The sequence below is a fragment of the Littorina saxatilis genome, linkage group LG4, assembly GCF_037325665.1.
Source record: "Littorina saxatilis isolate snail1 linkage group LG4, US_GU_Lsax_2.0, whole genome shotgun sequence".
Classification (NCBI taxonomy): domain Eukaryota; kingdom Metazoa; phylum Mollusca; class Gastropoda; order Littorinimorpha; family Littorinidae; genus Littorina; species Littorina saxatilis.
This window is the reverse complement of record NC_090248.1, coordinates 3,678,831-3,695,877: the sequence shown is the minus strand read 5'-3', so window position 1 is coordinate 3,695,877 and position 17,047 is coordinate 3,678,831. Positions and strand designations below refer to the sequence as shown.

The 17,047-nt window shown below is 43.3% G+C and overlaps 2 protein-coding genes across 3 annotated transcripts in view; both read right to left on the bottom strand.

Moving 5' to 3' along the window:
- Positions 1-17,047, bottom strand: part of LOC138965704 (multiple epidermal growth factor-like domains protein 10) — a 219,401-nt gene that overhangs the window by 143,842 nt on the left and 58,512 nt on the right. The gene's annotated exons all lie outside the window — the stretch shown is intronic.
- The window catches only part of LOC138965708 (cell death abnormality protein 1-like), a 129,251-nt gene that overhangs the window by 58,488 nt on the left and 53,716 nt on the right, over positions 1-17,047 (bottom strand). Inside the window, exons 8-10 of one of the 2 annotated variants that reach the window (XM_070337889.1) lie at positions 5,383-5,482; positions 4,654-4,715; positions 3,725-4,231 (exon numbers count right to left, since the gene is read on the bottom strand). In XM_070337889.1, coding sequence (XP_070193990.1) covers positions 3,945-4,231; positions 4,654-4,715; positions 5,383-5,482 — 449 coding nt within the window. In that variant the 3' untranslated portion in view covers positions 3,725-3,944. Of the gene's footprint in view, positions 1-3,724; positions 4,232-4,653; positions 4,716-5,382; positions 5,483-17,047 lie in introns of those variants that run through there. The other variant, XM_070337888.1, reaches the window with a different exon arrangement.

Below are 17,047 nucleotides of genomic sequence, written 5' to 3'. Positions count from 1 at the left end.
ATAATATGTATGTAAATATACGACTGTATATACTCTACTGTTTGTATATATTTCGTAAAGTGTTGTATATATGTATTATGTACTTGGGGATTACCTTTGTCTTTATCTTTCATTATTTTGTGTTCTTTTATTGTGGCACATTTAGGATGTTTTGTTTACTGCGTTGTTTCAAGGTGTTTCATTAAATGCAGCATGCACATTTTTTTTCAGAGTGCAAAGAGTCGCATAATTATATACTTGGGGGGGGGGGGGGGGGGAACACACTTTTTCTAATTCTCTCATGTATCCTTTCTTCTGTCTTGTGAATTGTGGCATGCATTGCAATAAATACAACTAAACACACTAAAAACATCAGTTCCGAAATAGGCAAGGGCCACCACACACTCAGAACGACTGCTATCTCTCTGCTCGCGGCATCCTTATCAACACAGCATAACAGAGAGCTGTAGAGCCCACGCACGCTAGCTGCAGACAAAGAAGAGTGCAGGTCTGGCCCTATATATTTCAGGCGCCACTGTGGGCGGAAGGGGTTGGAGGAAGGAAAGGGTAAATAGGCTGGAGGAGAGTGGTACTGCCGGTTATTTTTAGCTGGTGGCAGCCTGGAGCAGAGAGTGCCTCAAACGGAACACAGTGACACATAAGCTATATTTGGATTAAAAACAAGCTCTGAAAATTAAAAATATAAACATTATCCAAGCGGAGCGCGGGCGAAGCCCGCGCGTAGCGAGGTAGTTTTTTTTTTCATCTCCCAGCACTGAAATTTTTTTTGCCAAGTGGTGTCTGTCTGTGAACATTGTTCTAGAATTCATCTTTTAGCACAATATTAGCGACACTGTTTGGACAATTCTATTAAAATTAGGCGTACAAACTGATTTTGTTTCGGGGAATCCTCTCAGAGGATCAGAATTTTCATATAATATCATCGGAAGCTGTTACAACGGGAACATGTGAAACTTTTGTCACTTTTTAACATGGAATTTCATCTTTGAGCGTTTCAAGCGGACTTTAATAAAATAGTTATTTGCGAATTAAGCAGCGGAAGACACTCACCGGTTCAACATGTGTATGGTCATTAAACCTCAAAACATTTCAGTAAGTGGTTTAGACAAACACCTCCGACATGTGAGGGTGACTGGTTTGTAGCTGAAGAGTTTTTTTCTAAAGTGTGTTCTAAATACAAATGACGTACTGGTAATGATGTAATGAGTTGTTCTAATCTTGTTCTTGGAACTCTTGCTGTTCCAAGCTTGTTCTTAGCAAGTCTTGGTGACGAAAACAAAGACTATCAATGAAATCTTTAGAAATAACCTCTGACAACGACGACGATGACGACGACGACGACGATAACAACAACAACAACAAATGACATCGACGACGACGACGACAACAACAACAACAACAACAACAACAACAACAAAAACAACAACACGAGAACAACAACAATCACGACAACGAACATGACAACAACAACACCAACAACTACGACGACAACTACAACGACTGGGTTATGATGACATCACCAATGATTTATCAAATGTTCAGTGTCAAGGCTGTTAAAAAATCGTTAAATCCTATTTCTTCACTGATTCTTATGAAATTTTAAAGGTAGGTTTGTTGTCCCCAACTTATTTTCACTCCATACTTTTCCAGAAGAAAAACATAATTTTGGCAGTTAAAAACCGTTAAATTTCAATTCTTCACCGATATTTATGAAATTTTGTGGGTAGGTTCGTTGTCCCCAACTGATTTTCACTCTATACTTTTCCAGAAGAAAGACATAATTTTGGCAGTTAAAAAACGTTAAATTTCAATTCTTCACCTATCTTCATGAAATTTAGTGGGTGGGTCCGTTGTCCCAAACTGAATTTTAAGACATACTTTTCCAGACAAAAAACCTTATTTTTGGCAGTTAAAAACCGTTAAATCTCAATTCTTCATCGATATTTATGAAATTTTGTGGGTAGGTTCGTTGTCCCCAACTGATTTTCACTCCATACTTTTCCAGAAGAAAAACATAATTTTGGCAGTTAAAAACCGTTACATTTAAATTTTCACCTATCTTTATGAAATTTAGTGGGTGGGTCCGTTGTCCCAAACTGAATTTCAAGACAAACTATTCCAGTCAAAAAAACTTATTTTTGGCAGTTAAAAACCGTTAAGTCTCAATTCTACACCGATATTTATGACATTTTGTGGGTAGGTTTGTTGTCAGATTTGACATGATGGCAGAATTGAAAGTGTGAGATATCCTGATGTTTCACAATTTATGCTGCATAATTCAGCCCCATAGGCGCTTGAATTTTAGGTGGAGTTTGGTTTTTTTTTCAGCCCAAACCAGTAACCCCCACATGGTTTTCATGTCCCTTTCTGAGAGACTTCAAGAAGTTTCAATTTGACGTCATGATTAGCCTGCCGCATTAGCAAGTATGAAAACACGTCATCGATGACACATTTTAAGAGAGAGAGAGAGAGAGAGAGAGAGAGAGAGAGAGAGAGAGAGAGAGAGAGAGAGAGAGAGAGAGAGAGAGAGAGAGAGAGAGAGAGAGAGAGAATCATGTACACACAGATGGACGACTTCGCTTGGGGTATGTACTGCCCGGCAGTACACATCTACTTTATTATTAAAATTAATTGTCCGAAATCGATTTAGAAACAATTTCATCTTATTCCTTGTCGGTCCCTGATTCCAAAAACATATACACATGATATGTTTGGATTAAAAACAAAGTCAGTACGCTAAAAAGTATAGAGATACACAAAGGCGTGTTATCCTGCTCAGCGCGACCATTACCGCACTATTCTGGCTTGTCGATTTCACTGCCTTTGCGACGAGCGGTGGACTGACGAAACTACGAGTATGCGGACTTGGTGAAAAAATGCAGTGCGTTCAGTTTCATTCTGTGAGTTTGACAGCTTGACTAATATAAGATGTTTGGTGGCTTGTTGACAGACCAGCTTTTTTGTTGGTCCAAGGGGACCATATCGTCTTTTGTTTCATCTTTATCGACCAAGGCCGAAGGCCGCGGTTGATAAATATGAGACAAAAGGCGATATGCTCCCTGAGGACCAACAACAAAGTGCTGGTCTGACAACAAGCTACCAAACATCGATTTTTTCATCATTTTGGTTGTGCATCAAAATGCACAATAACCCACAGGGAGACGAATTTTTAGAATCCAACTCCGGGCCACAAAGCATCGTCACAGAAGCACGAGATAACACGTCAAACTTGTATGTGACGTCAAACGTAGCTTGTTGACGCTTTTCTTCCAGTCTGAAAATGTACAGAGCTGCGATCATACCTGTGAATTCAGTAAGTGTTGAGCATATTTCTTTTCTTTTAAGTGTTTATGACTTTTCGTTGTGGATTTTGCGATTACAGAGATAAGTTGCAAATTGACCATGAGTCGCCGCGGTAATTATCAACATTGATTGGGTCTTTGAGAGTGAATGCTTACAATCGTTGTCCTTGGAAACACAAATCCAAAGCCACGATGGTTCCACACATCAAACAATCAGCCCGATTGGCTTTTACTTTGACAATCCACGTTTCACATGAAAGCTCAAACCCATTCACCACCTCGAGTTATTGCATGGGGAACATGAGATTTATTTACCAGGTGTTTGTGAATGAAAACTCGTGAAAATGATGACAAATGTGACCCTCCACCACGAAATGAGTCGCATGTCACCTCGCGCAGTAACAGTGTGAGTGTCACCATAGTCACAGGCTTATAACTCGAAACTTTGGCTGTGAACTTCGGTTATGGATCGTGCGCATGAGTGCACACGGGGGTGTTCGGACACAAGGGAGTGTCTGCATAAAAGATGAATATGGAAAATACATCTCTAGCAAAACCTCGAATCCGCACCGATGATATCAGTTGGTAAGATAATAAGTAGTTGTATCAACACAAGGCTGGCAACTAATCTGTAGCGATACATCACATGTTGTTTGTTCCCCTGACGTTATGAAAGGCAGTGTTAACGTAAACAGCATTGGCTGATGTTTTGGTGACATCAGAAGAGTAGGACTTTATTTGTGAGTATGGCTGCCTGTCTGCATCATCGTTGGAGTAGGGGTGAAGCGCGTCATAGTTATTCTGCATTTCCTGCATCTCATGAGTGTTGGCTGTGTCCGAGATCTCGTAGTACGCCGCGTCATCCTGTGATGAAGGGGGTTGTCGACCTAAACTTTCTGTCCCGTTGTCACCGAGAGCGTTTACAGGTTCTGCAGACGTCAAATAATTCCTTACGCTTTTGATTAAACACAGCAACAACGTAAACACCATTCAGTAGAGTAAGCTAAATCATCAAGGTAAACTGTTCGACGGTCGTGAAATATTGTATTTTGTTGACCTGGCAGATTAAATATCTTTCCTTTGCAGTGATTAACATTAATGTAATATGTTTCACACCAAAAAGAAATAGCTGCGAATATGATTACAATTGTGTCGATTTAAAACAAAATGGAATGACAGAAATACATGATTGTATAAACAACAATACTAACACCACGTAAAGTAATGTCATTGTTAAGAAATAAAGTCGACACTCTAGCATAGTTTGCATAGTTGTCAATGTTTATCAGTTGTATTTTGTTGAAAAAAGGATGTAAGAATGTGTATTCAGGGCCAGACACGTATACACTACCATTAACGGTGGACCGTGTGTCACGTTTCGCCGCGGGTCCTCCTCTAGAGCGGCGATACCAGCTGAAACAGAACGTGCACTGCTATTGAATTAAGTCTTCGTCTTCTTCTTGTCGTTCGCCAAGTTGAATTAAGTTAAAGGCGGCCTAAACTTGTGTAAAGTCTCTTTTTTCTGGCTTTGAGAAAATTAACCGCGCTTAGCGCGCCATATCTTATTACACGCACTGCAGCAATGCACAGCTGCGCTGTCCACATACAGAAAAACAAGTCGCGTACGGAGAAATGTGACCCTCCACTACGGAATGAGTCGCATGTCACCTTGCGGGGTTCTGCGCTAGGCTTAATTTAAGTCTGGGGGATGTCTAGTAACAGTGTGAGGGTCACCTTAGTCACAGGCTTATAACTCGACAAGTGTTCGCTCTTTTCTAAAACGGTTTTCACCACTGGATAGAGCATAAAACATCTTTAGGAAAATCTAAAAAAATATGAAAATCATACAAATGTGACATGCGACTCATTCCGTGGTGGAGGGTCACAAATTACAACGTGTGTGTGTGTGTGTGTGTGTGTGTGTGTGCGTGTGTGTGTGTGTGTGTATGTATGTGGGGGTGTGTCTGGGTGTGTGTCAGTGTGTGTGTGTGTGTGTGTGTGTGTGTGTGTGTGTGTGTGTGTGTGTGTGTGTGTGTGTGTGTGTGTGTGTGTGTGTGTGTGTGTGTGTGTGTGATCTTACCAAACAGAACCAACAACAGCAATGGCAATGATGACACCAGCAACGATGACAGAACTAACCACAGGAATAATCAGGCTGTTGTTTTGATTGGCCGGCTTCTCTGTACAAGTTGAAAACAAACAAAAACAAACATAAAATATACAAAAACGTTGTTTTTATGTTGTCATCCCGGGGAAGCTGGAAGGTATCCCACATACACTCCACTGACTGTAAGAAAATTATTGTTCTTTTCGGCCTCATTAGAAAACAAAACTATTACCAAACTAGCAGTTAAGCCCGGCTTCGCCCGGGTGTAAGCAGAGACCTAAAGCGTTATAAGACGCTCGCTATCCAATTATTATCAGCGCTACCTCCCTTGTTTGGATAAAAACACAAAGTAAGAGTTACCTCTCTTAGCTTCTGGAAATTTCCGGAACTGTCCAGCTCATTTTTCTTTCTTCATTTCTTCCCCTCATAGGAGCCATACAGAGTCTCTAATATCACTGGCATTATGTGCTTGCTACAGGTGAACGGTAGACATTGAACTGGCCTTGCACTATATAGGCTGTATTCAATAAAGGGGAGGTCCATAATCTGAGAAAGGAAACAATGAATCAAGAAACAAAAACCTGCGACTCTTAGACAGTGTGCCTGCACACTATCTTGTTCCGGCCTCTTGCCATCTCAGGGTCATGTCGTGTTCTGTCACGTGCATGTCATGTCACACTCAGCACGAGTAATTCACTGCAGTTGCTGGCCCGTAGAGTGCGTTCTTTCACAAGCAAACATGCTGATTACATAGCGACTGCTTTAACGCACCTCGAGCTTACATAGCCAAGTCAGTGCTCAAATAGCGATTTTCTCCCGAATTCCTGAGGGTAAAGGGGGACAATCACATTTTCGTTGTGTCTTAAACACACGACACAGCTCCCTCTGCTCTTGGCGTGGGTCCAGAAAGGGGGCTAGCTGCCCTTGGTGGCGTTCCCACTCGCCCTGCAGGAGTCCTCGTGTTTCTCGGGAGAGAAGTGAAAGTCGCTAGAGGGGTGAGCTTCAGCTCACTCTTTGTCTAGGGACGCTTTTGTTACCCTGCTTTTATCCTGCCTTTTTAACCCTGAGCTGTTTGGCTTGTTTTTTCTTGGTGACCGTACCGTACCTTGTAAGTGATGAGCCAAGTTGCTAAACACAAACTGCCAAACACCACCTTTGCTGATAGGCGGGAAACGTTCATCTGGGTAGATAACTACCTTCCAACGGACACCACTGCTCTGAGGGAGCAAGATTGGTCCCTTAATATGGACCAAACAGCAAGCGGTTCTGACCGCGCCCCAGATATTCCCATGGAATCACTGAATGAGACTGACCGGGCCAGCCGGACTGGTCAGTCCCCAAAATCCAAACAGCTTAATAAAGCAATCACCAATGAGAAAACCAGCATATCTTCTCCTTTCAAGAGAAAGAGATTGCGGGAGGACGACCCTGAGGGGGGGCAGAGCTCTCCGGAATCTCTTCTCTTCCGGGATAGCCCCCCACGCTCTCAGATTACTGATCATTTTGAGGAAGACTTCACCGAAGTCAATCGTAAGAAGCCCAAAAAGAAAAAGAAGCAAAAGGTCCTCTGCGAGGGTCCCCCTCTTCAGGGAAACACAGGTATTTCCCATGCAACATCTGCCCGGGGGGTCGACACCTCCCAACCCCTAACTGAATCACAAGTAAACCAGACAACTCAACAGCCACTACCACCTGCCAATACACACACACACACAAAACAAAGACCCCGAAGAAAACTTCTTTACCAACCCAAGCAACCTCCTCCCTCCTTCTTAGAGTTCCCCGTGGTGGTGCAGGACCTGAAGGAGGGCCCTGCAACATTGCAGGGACTCGGCCTCAGGAGGAAAAAAACTTTTGACCTTGCCATCGGCGAGGTCAAAGAAATACGCATGCTGGCAGCTGGGAGCGTCCTGGTAGGGTGCTCCTCAGCATCACAACAAAACAAGCTATTGAGGCTGGACTCGATCGGCGGCATCAAAGTGAAATGCCACCGTCCGGAGGTAACAACCGAAGGTGTCATTAAACGCATACCCACAATACATTCAGGAACAGACCTGTCTGAGATGGCAGTGGGCGTGCGCGTCCGGATGGAGGATGGGAGTCTTGTAGAAAAGGGCCCCTCCTCGGTTCGATCTTTTCGCCGTCTTCTCCTTAGGGATGGGAAACCGTCTCAGGCGGTCCGTGTCACGTTTACAACGGCAATTCTTCCAGACAGCGTCGTTCTGGAGAGTGAGGTGTACGGCGTCGAACCCTACACTCCTCCAGTGCGGCGCTGTACGAAGTGCCAGAGACTATCGCACCTAAAACAACAATGCAAATCAAAAGTGCAGATCTGCCCCCGATGTGGCTCCAAGGGCCACGACGGAGCGACGTGCACCAAGGCCAAACATTGCGTAAACTGCAAGGGCGAGCATTCCGCCGCTTATCTTGGATGCCCGGAAATGAGACTGAGGTTGCAGGCCAATAAGATCAGGTCGGCAGCATACATACCATATTCTGAGGCCCTGGATCGGGCGCGGCGAGAGCTCGCCAAACAACAAAATAAAACAGCGACTGCCCCAGCGGAAATGAGGGACTCCTTCTGGCGTCCCCCTCCGCAACCGATCCGGCGGACCTCAACCCCCCGGTCCGGGTACTCTTTGGCTGTCCAGAGACCCCCCCTGGGTGGGCAAGTAAATAAAATACAAGAAATCAAAAACAAAATGACCGAACATGACAATACACTCCTTCCAGTTCATGCGGACAGTTCTGCTGCAACCGCGAAGCACCAAACAACTTCGCAAAATCCAAATCCTGGCCCCCAGGCGCCCTGTAAGTCTCAGACGGCTCGGGCAGAGGCGCCGCTTCATGGGACCCCCGGGTTAAAGGCCTCCCTCCTACGCAAAGCCCAGAACAGGAAGGAGGACTCGAAAGAAGAGCAGCTCTTCGAGAGGTTGATGGGGAGAATGGAGGAGGGATTGGCCCAGAGATTCAGAGAATACAAACTTAAAACTGAACAGGAAATAAAGCAGCAGATGAGGGAGGAGCAGGAGAAGGCAGAGCTTGAGCTAGCCAACGCTGCACTAGATAAGCTAAAAACAGGAGAGCAATATGCAAATTTAAATGAACAACAAAGAGGCCTTCAAGGTTTCATCGAGCAGTGCCTCGGCTTCATGGTTAAGGCCAGACAGATGCAGAGTCCTCTCGACCTGATCGACTCCCTCTCAGCTACATACACACAACTCTCCAACACCAAGGTTGAACGCTTCATTCCGGGCGGCGCCACTCTGGCGCTGGGCGCCCTTGCTGGTGCCAAGCAGTTGTCCGTGACGGATATGAAAGCTGTCAAAACCACTTTTTAACCTATTTTAAATCTGCCCTTTAACTTACCTTCTTTGTGCGTGTTAAAATGGCTGAACAAAGTGAAAGCGGTCACGGATTTATCATATTACAGTGGAACTGTCGCTCTATCAACTCTAACTTCTCTCAGCTATATAATTATATATCAAATCACTCTGCTGACATCTTAGTTATCCAGTCAGTCAAGAGAAAACGCTCCCTACTGCCTTCTATAGATGGTTTTGACTTCCCTCCCATAGTAGAGCAAAAGGGCTCAGGGCAACTCATTCAAACAGCTATTTATCTAAAGTCTTCCTTAAATTACAAACCCTTTGCACCTCTCATCCCTAGTTCAGAAAATCTCAGTACATGTGCTGTTGAAATCGAAATAAAAGGATCCAAAAACCTCAACATAGTTAACATATATTACCCCCACGGGTGTAATAAAAAAAGGAACTACCGACTGGCTAAAATCCCTGGATCATGGCAGGGCACACTGGTGCGTGATGGGTGATTTTAATAATCACCACCCTCTGTGGGACTCTGCTAACCCTAGATACAAACATGCCAATAGCAACCTTGCTGACGTCATTTTGGAAACTGACTTTTGTATACTAAACGATGGCTCGGCAACCAGACTTCCAGACAGAGCTGACCATTCCCCATCAGCAATCGATCTCTCCCTTTGCTCAAATGCCATAGTCACTGACATCGACTGGAACGTTTTCCCGGACGCCCTCGGCTCCGATCACTTACCCATTGTTCTTACCTTCCGCCACTTCGCCCCTAATCGCAATAACTCGGAGGTCAGAAAAAAGTACAATTACAAACAGGCAAATTGGGACAGCTTCCGTGCGGAGCTCGAGGGTGTCAGGGAGGAAACTCTCCTTACGGATGACATCGAAGCCTCTTACAATAACATACGTCAATGTATACTCACTGCTGCCAATAATCACATTCCGCTTAAATCAGTAAATCCTAACTGTAAGGCCAAAAGGAATGAGTGGTGGAATGCAGACTGTGATGAAGCCTTGGCAAACAAGCGATATCACATTAGGACATATCTCAGGCACTGCTCAGACGCTAACTTCACGAATATGAAGTCAGCTGAAATACAATTTAACCAGATCACCGCTGAGGCTAAACTTCAAAACTGGGAAAACTTTGTCCACAAAGAAACTAAAGATTACAAAGACTGTGGCAAAATCTGGAAGAAAATCCGCAGATTTAAATGTAGATACAGAACTAAAGAAAAGCCACTACTATCGGGTGATAAAATGACCACAACTGACTCTGAAAAGGCAAACCTATTAGCAGATACCTTTGCCAAAAATAGTCAATCAAAATCCCTAGATACTGAACGACTCAATTATAGGTTAGATCAGGAGAAGGGTTTCACATACCCCCCAGATGACAACCAGTTGCCTATAAACTGCATGTTTAAGGCAAAAGAAGTCCAAAACGCCATCTCTTCTGTGAAAGACCCAAAAAAATCCACAGGTTTAGACCCAATATCATATCACATGATAAAACATCTACCACCTAACTTTGTTAAGTTGCTCACTCAGTTTTTCAACCTATGCTGGTTAAAGGATACTATCCCCGCAGCGTGGTCAGACTCACAAGTAGTAGCAGTATTGAAGAGCGGAAAACCGGGCAATCTACCTGGCAGTTACCGCCCCATATCACTAACCCCCCACCTCAGCAAGATCTTTGAGCGTGTGGTGAACCAGAGGCTGGAGTTCCACCTCAATAAACACAATATCATTCCTACATGCCAGGCAGGTTTTAGGCAAGGTCGTTCGTGTGCGGACCACATTGTGCACGTCACTGAAAAAATCAAAAAGACCTTGGCACATAGTAATAATTCTCTTCTTGGAACCTTCTTTGATATTAAATCTGCGTACGACAGCGTCTGGCATGCTCGTCTACTCCTAAAACTCGGCAGAATCGGTGTCTCTGGCCACATGTACCAATTCATCAAAAACTTCATCAGCAATCGCAAGATGTCTGTCCGAGTGGGCTCTTCGGTGTCCGAAACCCATGCGCTGGACATGGGGGTTCCCCAGGGCAGTATCATCGCGCCAAACTTATTCAGCATCATGCTCTATGACATTACTTCTGTTAAGGTTGACGGTGCCAGTGTACTTCTGTATGCGGACGACCTCGCCTTAATAGACACTAATAGACCACGCCATAACAGAGTTACCAACACTGTTGACTTATCTTCTTACCAAACTAAAATCGACAACCTCTGTCAATATATGTACACCAACGGCTTCCAACTAGCCTCAAATAAAACAGTCTTTCTTGTTGTCTCCCGTAGACAACTGTACAGGAACTGCAGTATAAAGATAGGTTGTGATATTATCAAACCGAGCTCAGAAGTTAAGTTCCTCGGCGTTATCATCGATACCCGACTTAACTGGACCAGTCATATCGAACATCTGATCAATAAGGCCAACAAGGATCTTTATATCATACGCTACCTGGCGTCCCAATCCTGGGCCAGAGGACGTAAGTGTGTCACAGAGGTAGTGCGGGCATTAATTCGCTCCCGCCTCCTTTACGGGTGCGAAGCTTATTTCGCGACGCGCCCGGCGCTCATGAAAAAACTGGCTATTATAGAGTGCAGGGCGCTCAAAATAGCTCTGGGACTCTCCCAACAAGCGAGTAAGAGTCGAGTCTACAGCGAGTGTGGGTGGCTGCCCCTTGTGGATGAGATAAAACTCCGTTCAGCTCAGTATGCTGTCAGAGCCCACGCGGTAGAGAACTCTGCCTGCGAGGTCCTGACTGACTTTTTTCCTCAGCACCAAAATTATGAGGCCAACACCAAACATAGCACTCAACTCTTGGCCAAAACGCTACCCTTATCCGACACAGTAAACCGCATTCTAGCCGATAGCGGGGTGAAGGTCAGTGAGCTGGCCAGGGTCCCCCCGCCCTCCTACCCGCCTTGGCTTGAGGAAACCCCTACTATCATATACGACAGTGAAGATAATACTACCAAAAAAGATAACCCCGTCTACCTAGCTACTGTCACAAAAGAAACCCTAAACTACAAATTCTCGGCATTTAAAAGTCTTCACTGACGGATCCAAATTTGCAGACGGCAGCGTTGGCTGCGCCTTTGTAATCCCAGATCTCAAAATCTCAAGGAAATATACTCTTAATAAAGACATCTCCATATTCTCAGCCGAGCTATTTGCCTTGCTCATGGCATGCACTTTTATAAATGACCTCCCAGTCACACCGCGTGCGGTAGTTTTCTGCTCTGACTCGCGCTCTTCATTACAAGCTCTGCATCGAAACACATCAAATCGGGCAGAGCTACAAAGAGAAATCCTCTTTATATGTCACCAGTTAATCTCATCCGGCACATCCGTATCATTTCTCTGGGTCCCCTCTCACGTAGGGGTCCGGGGAAATGAACTGGCGGATGTCGCTGCCAAAGAGGCGGCAGAATATAGCCCAGCTAACACTAACATCGGCTACTCAGTAACCGAGTTCTACAGTAAAATCCGTAAACTCATTCGAAGTCAGTACGTAACATCTCTGTCCTATCAACCCATTGATATGAACGATCTACACCCCGATCTCCCAACAAACCTCCTCACTATCTTCAGACGCCTCCGTGCCGGCGGCTGCCGCTTCCATATCTTTAACAAGTCCTGCCATTGTGGAGAACCCTATTCATTTCAACACATTTTCGCTCCATGCGCTACAAATAGAATTACCTTTAAAACCTTATATGACCATATGCAGCTCCATGGTCTGAGTCCCCAGGATTATCTGCGCAGTAGCAGTTCTCTAGGCTGGTCACACAGCTTGCTGCTGTGCCGACTGGTCAGGGACTCGGACATGGGGCTGTGGGTATAACTAAGCCCAGATTATCACATCAGCGTGTTTCAGTTTGAGGTCGAGTGGCTCCCGCCATCCCTCCTGATTCCAGCGACTACCCTCTAGACAACATATCCTCACCCAAGGCCCACTAGTCGCCAAACTGTACATATTGTTTTTATTACCACGGCCTTCGTGGCTTACATTTTAATCCTTTTATTTGTAAAAAGTTTTGAGATTTATTGTTCGTGTTCCTCTTACTTGCTCATCTATTTGGTTTTATTGGTGATCCTGAAAGGTTCCACTTTTTAACTCGATTTGAATAAAAAATAAAAAATCATTTTACTAACCCGTTATTCAAGATATAGAATACAGACTTATAATTCTTACCAAGAAACATCTTAACTACTTTTCATTTTAACAAATTCCACAGAGCATTATCAACTCAACCCCACCCCCTGCCCTCCTCTCCTTATTTTTTGTTTCTTTCTTTCCTCTTTTTGAAAGCGGACAAACACTCAAGTCCTTAATGGCTCAAAACCGTAGGACTTTTAATATTAATTTTAACTTGCCATCTCAGGCGTATGGCGACCACAGACACACACACACACACACACACACACTTACATCCATCTATATATATATGACTAAGTGCCAAAAGGTGCGCACGAAAAGCGGACAAAGGGGCTAAAAAATAAAAGTTGACAAACACGACTGATATTGTGATTTTTGTTAAGACAACAGATGCTGGAACCCAATTACGAAAAGAAAAGATAAATTTACCCAAATGATTTTACAAATAACGATAATTTTGTTCGTTATATCATTCAAAACGGCACTGAGTCATAGCATTAAGGTTATCTCGCACGTTTTTAAAGCTAGGGCTTTGAAACTTGGCACACAACCAAAGTATAATGACCTCCAGGTATGGTGCACATCACATTAAACAACATTGAATTTCAAGGTCACAGCGAGGTTAAATTTCCTTTGCAAACTGGAAAATTGTCGTTGTCACGTCTTACATGTTTTAATACTAGATCAGTTAGACTTTACATACTTCACATACTTTCAGCATTTTTATAAAACCTCATTAAAAGTGACCTGCTGGTTAATCTTTGTCAAAGTTCAAGGTCACAGCGGGGTCACATCTGGTCCAAATGTGGAATATTTTCAATTTATTCAGCGCGTTTATAGCACGAGCTTTGAAAATACACACAGTTCTAGTGTATAATGTTCACACACGATTAAAGTCTGGTTGAAAAAGTCAAGGTCACAGCAGGGTCGCGTTGAGGTCAAACATATACATTTTTCAATGAGGTTTTCTCATATGTTTTTGAAGCTAGGGCCTTGAAACTTGGCACACTACGCAAGTTAAATTAAACCTCATCAAATTCCAAGGTCACAGTAAGGTTAAAGATCCTTTAAGGATATTTTCTAAAAAAGGTGACCGCCTGGTTAATGTTTGTCAAATTTCAAGGTCACAGCAGTGCCATCTGGCTTAAACTTTGAAAAATTGTCAATTTCTTCAACTAGTTTTATAGTGTTTGAAGTCATTCACACATGATGAAAGTCTGGTTGATAAAATCAAACGTCAAGGTCGCAGTGGGGTCGCATTGAAGTCAGACACATACAATTGTCATTTTCACGAACGCCTTTTAAGCAACACCTTTGAAACTTCACACATTCCAAAGTTTTGATGTTGTTTGGTTATAATCAAAGTGTGGTCAATTTCCATGATTGAGAGCATTCAGAGGGGTCAAGTTGAGGTCACACAAAAAGTGATAATCTTTATAAGACTCACGTTTGCTGCTATTGCTCACTTGACATTGGTGAAAGTGCTTATTTTATAATTGTTGATCTTGATGTTTTGACCAATTAATATTACCAGGATCAACCATACCAGATTTCAAAGTCCAGAAGTTGTCAAACCTCAAACCTGTTGGAAGTTTCAAAGATTTAAGCATCAACAAATTTCTATTTGTTGTTGTTGTTGTTGACCTTAAATCTTAAAACAGATCAACCAGACTTTGGTTTTATATAAATTGAAGTTCAATACAATTTCTTTTTTTTTTAACCCAAACCATAACGCCACTTTGACCTTGACATTTGACTAAGGTCGACCAGACTTGGTTCATGTTTGCTGGTGTTGTCCATTTGTAAATGTACTGATATCTGAAATATGACATGACTTATGTTTTGTCGTTCCATGCTACATGCAGTGTCCGAACAATCTCATTTTTACCCACACGAGACCCTGCTATGACCTTCACATTTCTCAAGGATCAACCTTGAATTCTCCATGTTGAACAATCATTAAGCAAAAGCGTTGTTTGAAGTTTGAAGGTTCTAGCTTCAAAAATCTCTGAAAAAATATGTTTCATCCGTTTTCTGAACCACATGTGACCCAGCCGTGACCTTGGAATCTGACAAGGGTCAACAAGACTTTTACCATGCATGGGGGCGATTAAACCCCAAATGTGTGTGAAGTTTCAAGGTTTCAAATTAAAAAACGTCTGAGAAAAATATACATTTTCCTTTTTGGACAATGTGTTGCACGCAAGACAACACGACAAACGCTCGTGTTATCATTCTTTTACTTTAAGGTCGACTTGCGTGCCCGCTCTTTCGCTAATCTCAATTAAAATTCATCTTGGAAATTCGGTTTTATTACGCTTTTAATTAAGAAGATTAAACTAAGACAACAAATAGTTAGTTTTACCCATTAAACTCGATAAGGTAGTGACATTTTATGTTGAACGCAAGATGGTATCGCACGCAAGATCTGAAAAGATGTTGACGACATAATTTCAACACTTGATAGCGCATTCGTGGTTCGTGATTTCTTCACAAATTTTGAACACAGAATGTGTCACGTGGTTCCGTAGATCTTCTTCTTCTTCGTTCATGGGCTTAGACTCCCACGTTCACTCATGTTTTCAGCACGAGTGGATTTTTACGTGTATGACCGTTTTTACCCCGCCATTCAGGCAGCCATACGCCGATTTCGGGGGAGGCATGCTGGGTATTTTCGTGTTTCTATAACCCACCGAACTCTGACATGGATTACAGGATCTTTTCCGTGCGCACTTGGTCTTGTGCTTGCGTGTACACACGAAGGGGGTTAAGACACTAGCAGGTCTGTACATAAGTTGACCTGGGAGATCGGAAAAATCTCCACTCTTAATCCACCAGGCGGCAGCGACCGGGATTCGAACTCACGACCTCCCGACGTCTTACCACCACGCCACTGCGCCCGTCCGTAGATGAAGTAGATCTTTGTACATGTAAATTTTGTTTTAAAAAGAAAATAACCGTTAATTACCGAACATTTTGTCGCACGCAAGATATGACGAAATTTTCAAATCGTTTTCAAAAATGCTGTTCAAAAGTTCTGCAGTCTTTGCTGGATTACTTGAAAGACAGCAGTTTGATACACCGTTATCGCTTGACGTGTCGACATCAATTCCAGAATTTTTGAAAAAGAAATTTAGTAAATATCTGCGATTGAAAAATGTATGCCGTGATGACGACACATCTTGCGTGCGACACCTTAAAATTCGGTTATCGAAAAAAAAAATTCTCTCGAGATTTAGATTTGACGTTTGGTCTCGTCTGTAAAGCGATGTTTCAGGCATTCAATCAAACTAAATGCAATTCATTTGTGCTTCTTGTTATTTTTCTGTGGCATATTCAAAACACGAGGTATCACGATGTCCGTTTTCAGATGGCCGGTTTTGGCGTTATTTTTGACTTTAAACAAAGATAACTTCAAAACCGTTCAAGTCAGACACACGAAATTATGTCCACTATCTGTTCCCATATTCATCCACACACACACCAATTTTCAGCAGACACACGTTTTTAGAAACATTTTTATTGTAAAACAAAGTCGTCTTCTGTTCTGTGAGCACCTTTTGGCACTTAGTCATATACGACTAGTGTCTGTGTGTCTGTGTGTCTGTGTGTCTGTGTGTGTGTCTGTGTGTGAGTTCGCGATGCACGGCCAAAGTTCTCGATGGATCTGCTTCAAATTTGGTGGGCATATTCAGGTAGACCCGGGACAGGACACAACCTGGTCGATATTTCAACACGTGCTCTCAGCGCGCAGCGCAGAACCGATTTTGGTTCCACCTCAGCTACCCGAGCCCCCATACCGACACACCAAAGCCGCTACACCACATCACAACGCCAAAGTTCTCGGTGGATCTTTTTCAAATTTGGACACCGTATTCAGCTACACCCCGGACACAATATCATCGATGAGATATTTCAACACGTGCTCTCAGCGCGCAGCGCTGAACGGATTTTGGTTTTTGTGTTCATTTCACCATTATAAGTAACTCTTCCTTATCTTCTCCAGTGTTTAGCGTTTATCTCCCTTCCTTCGTGTGGCTTTCCCGTTTGTAAGTTACTATTTTTAGAATGTCACTGCGCTGTCCACTGCGCTGTCCACAACGCTTCCCTTGCACCCGTAAGTTGT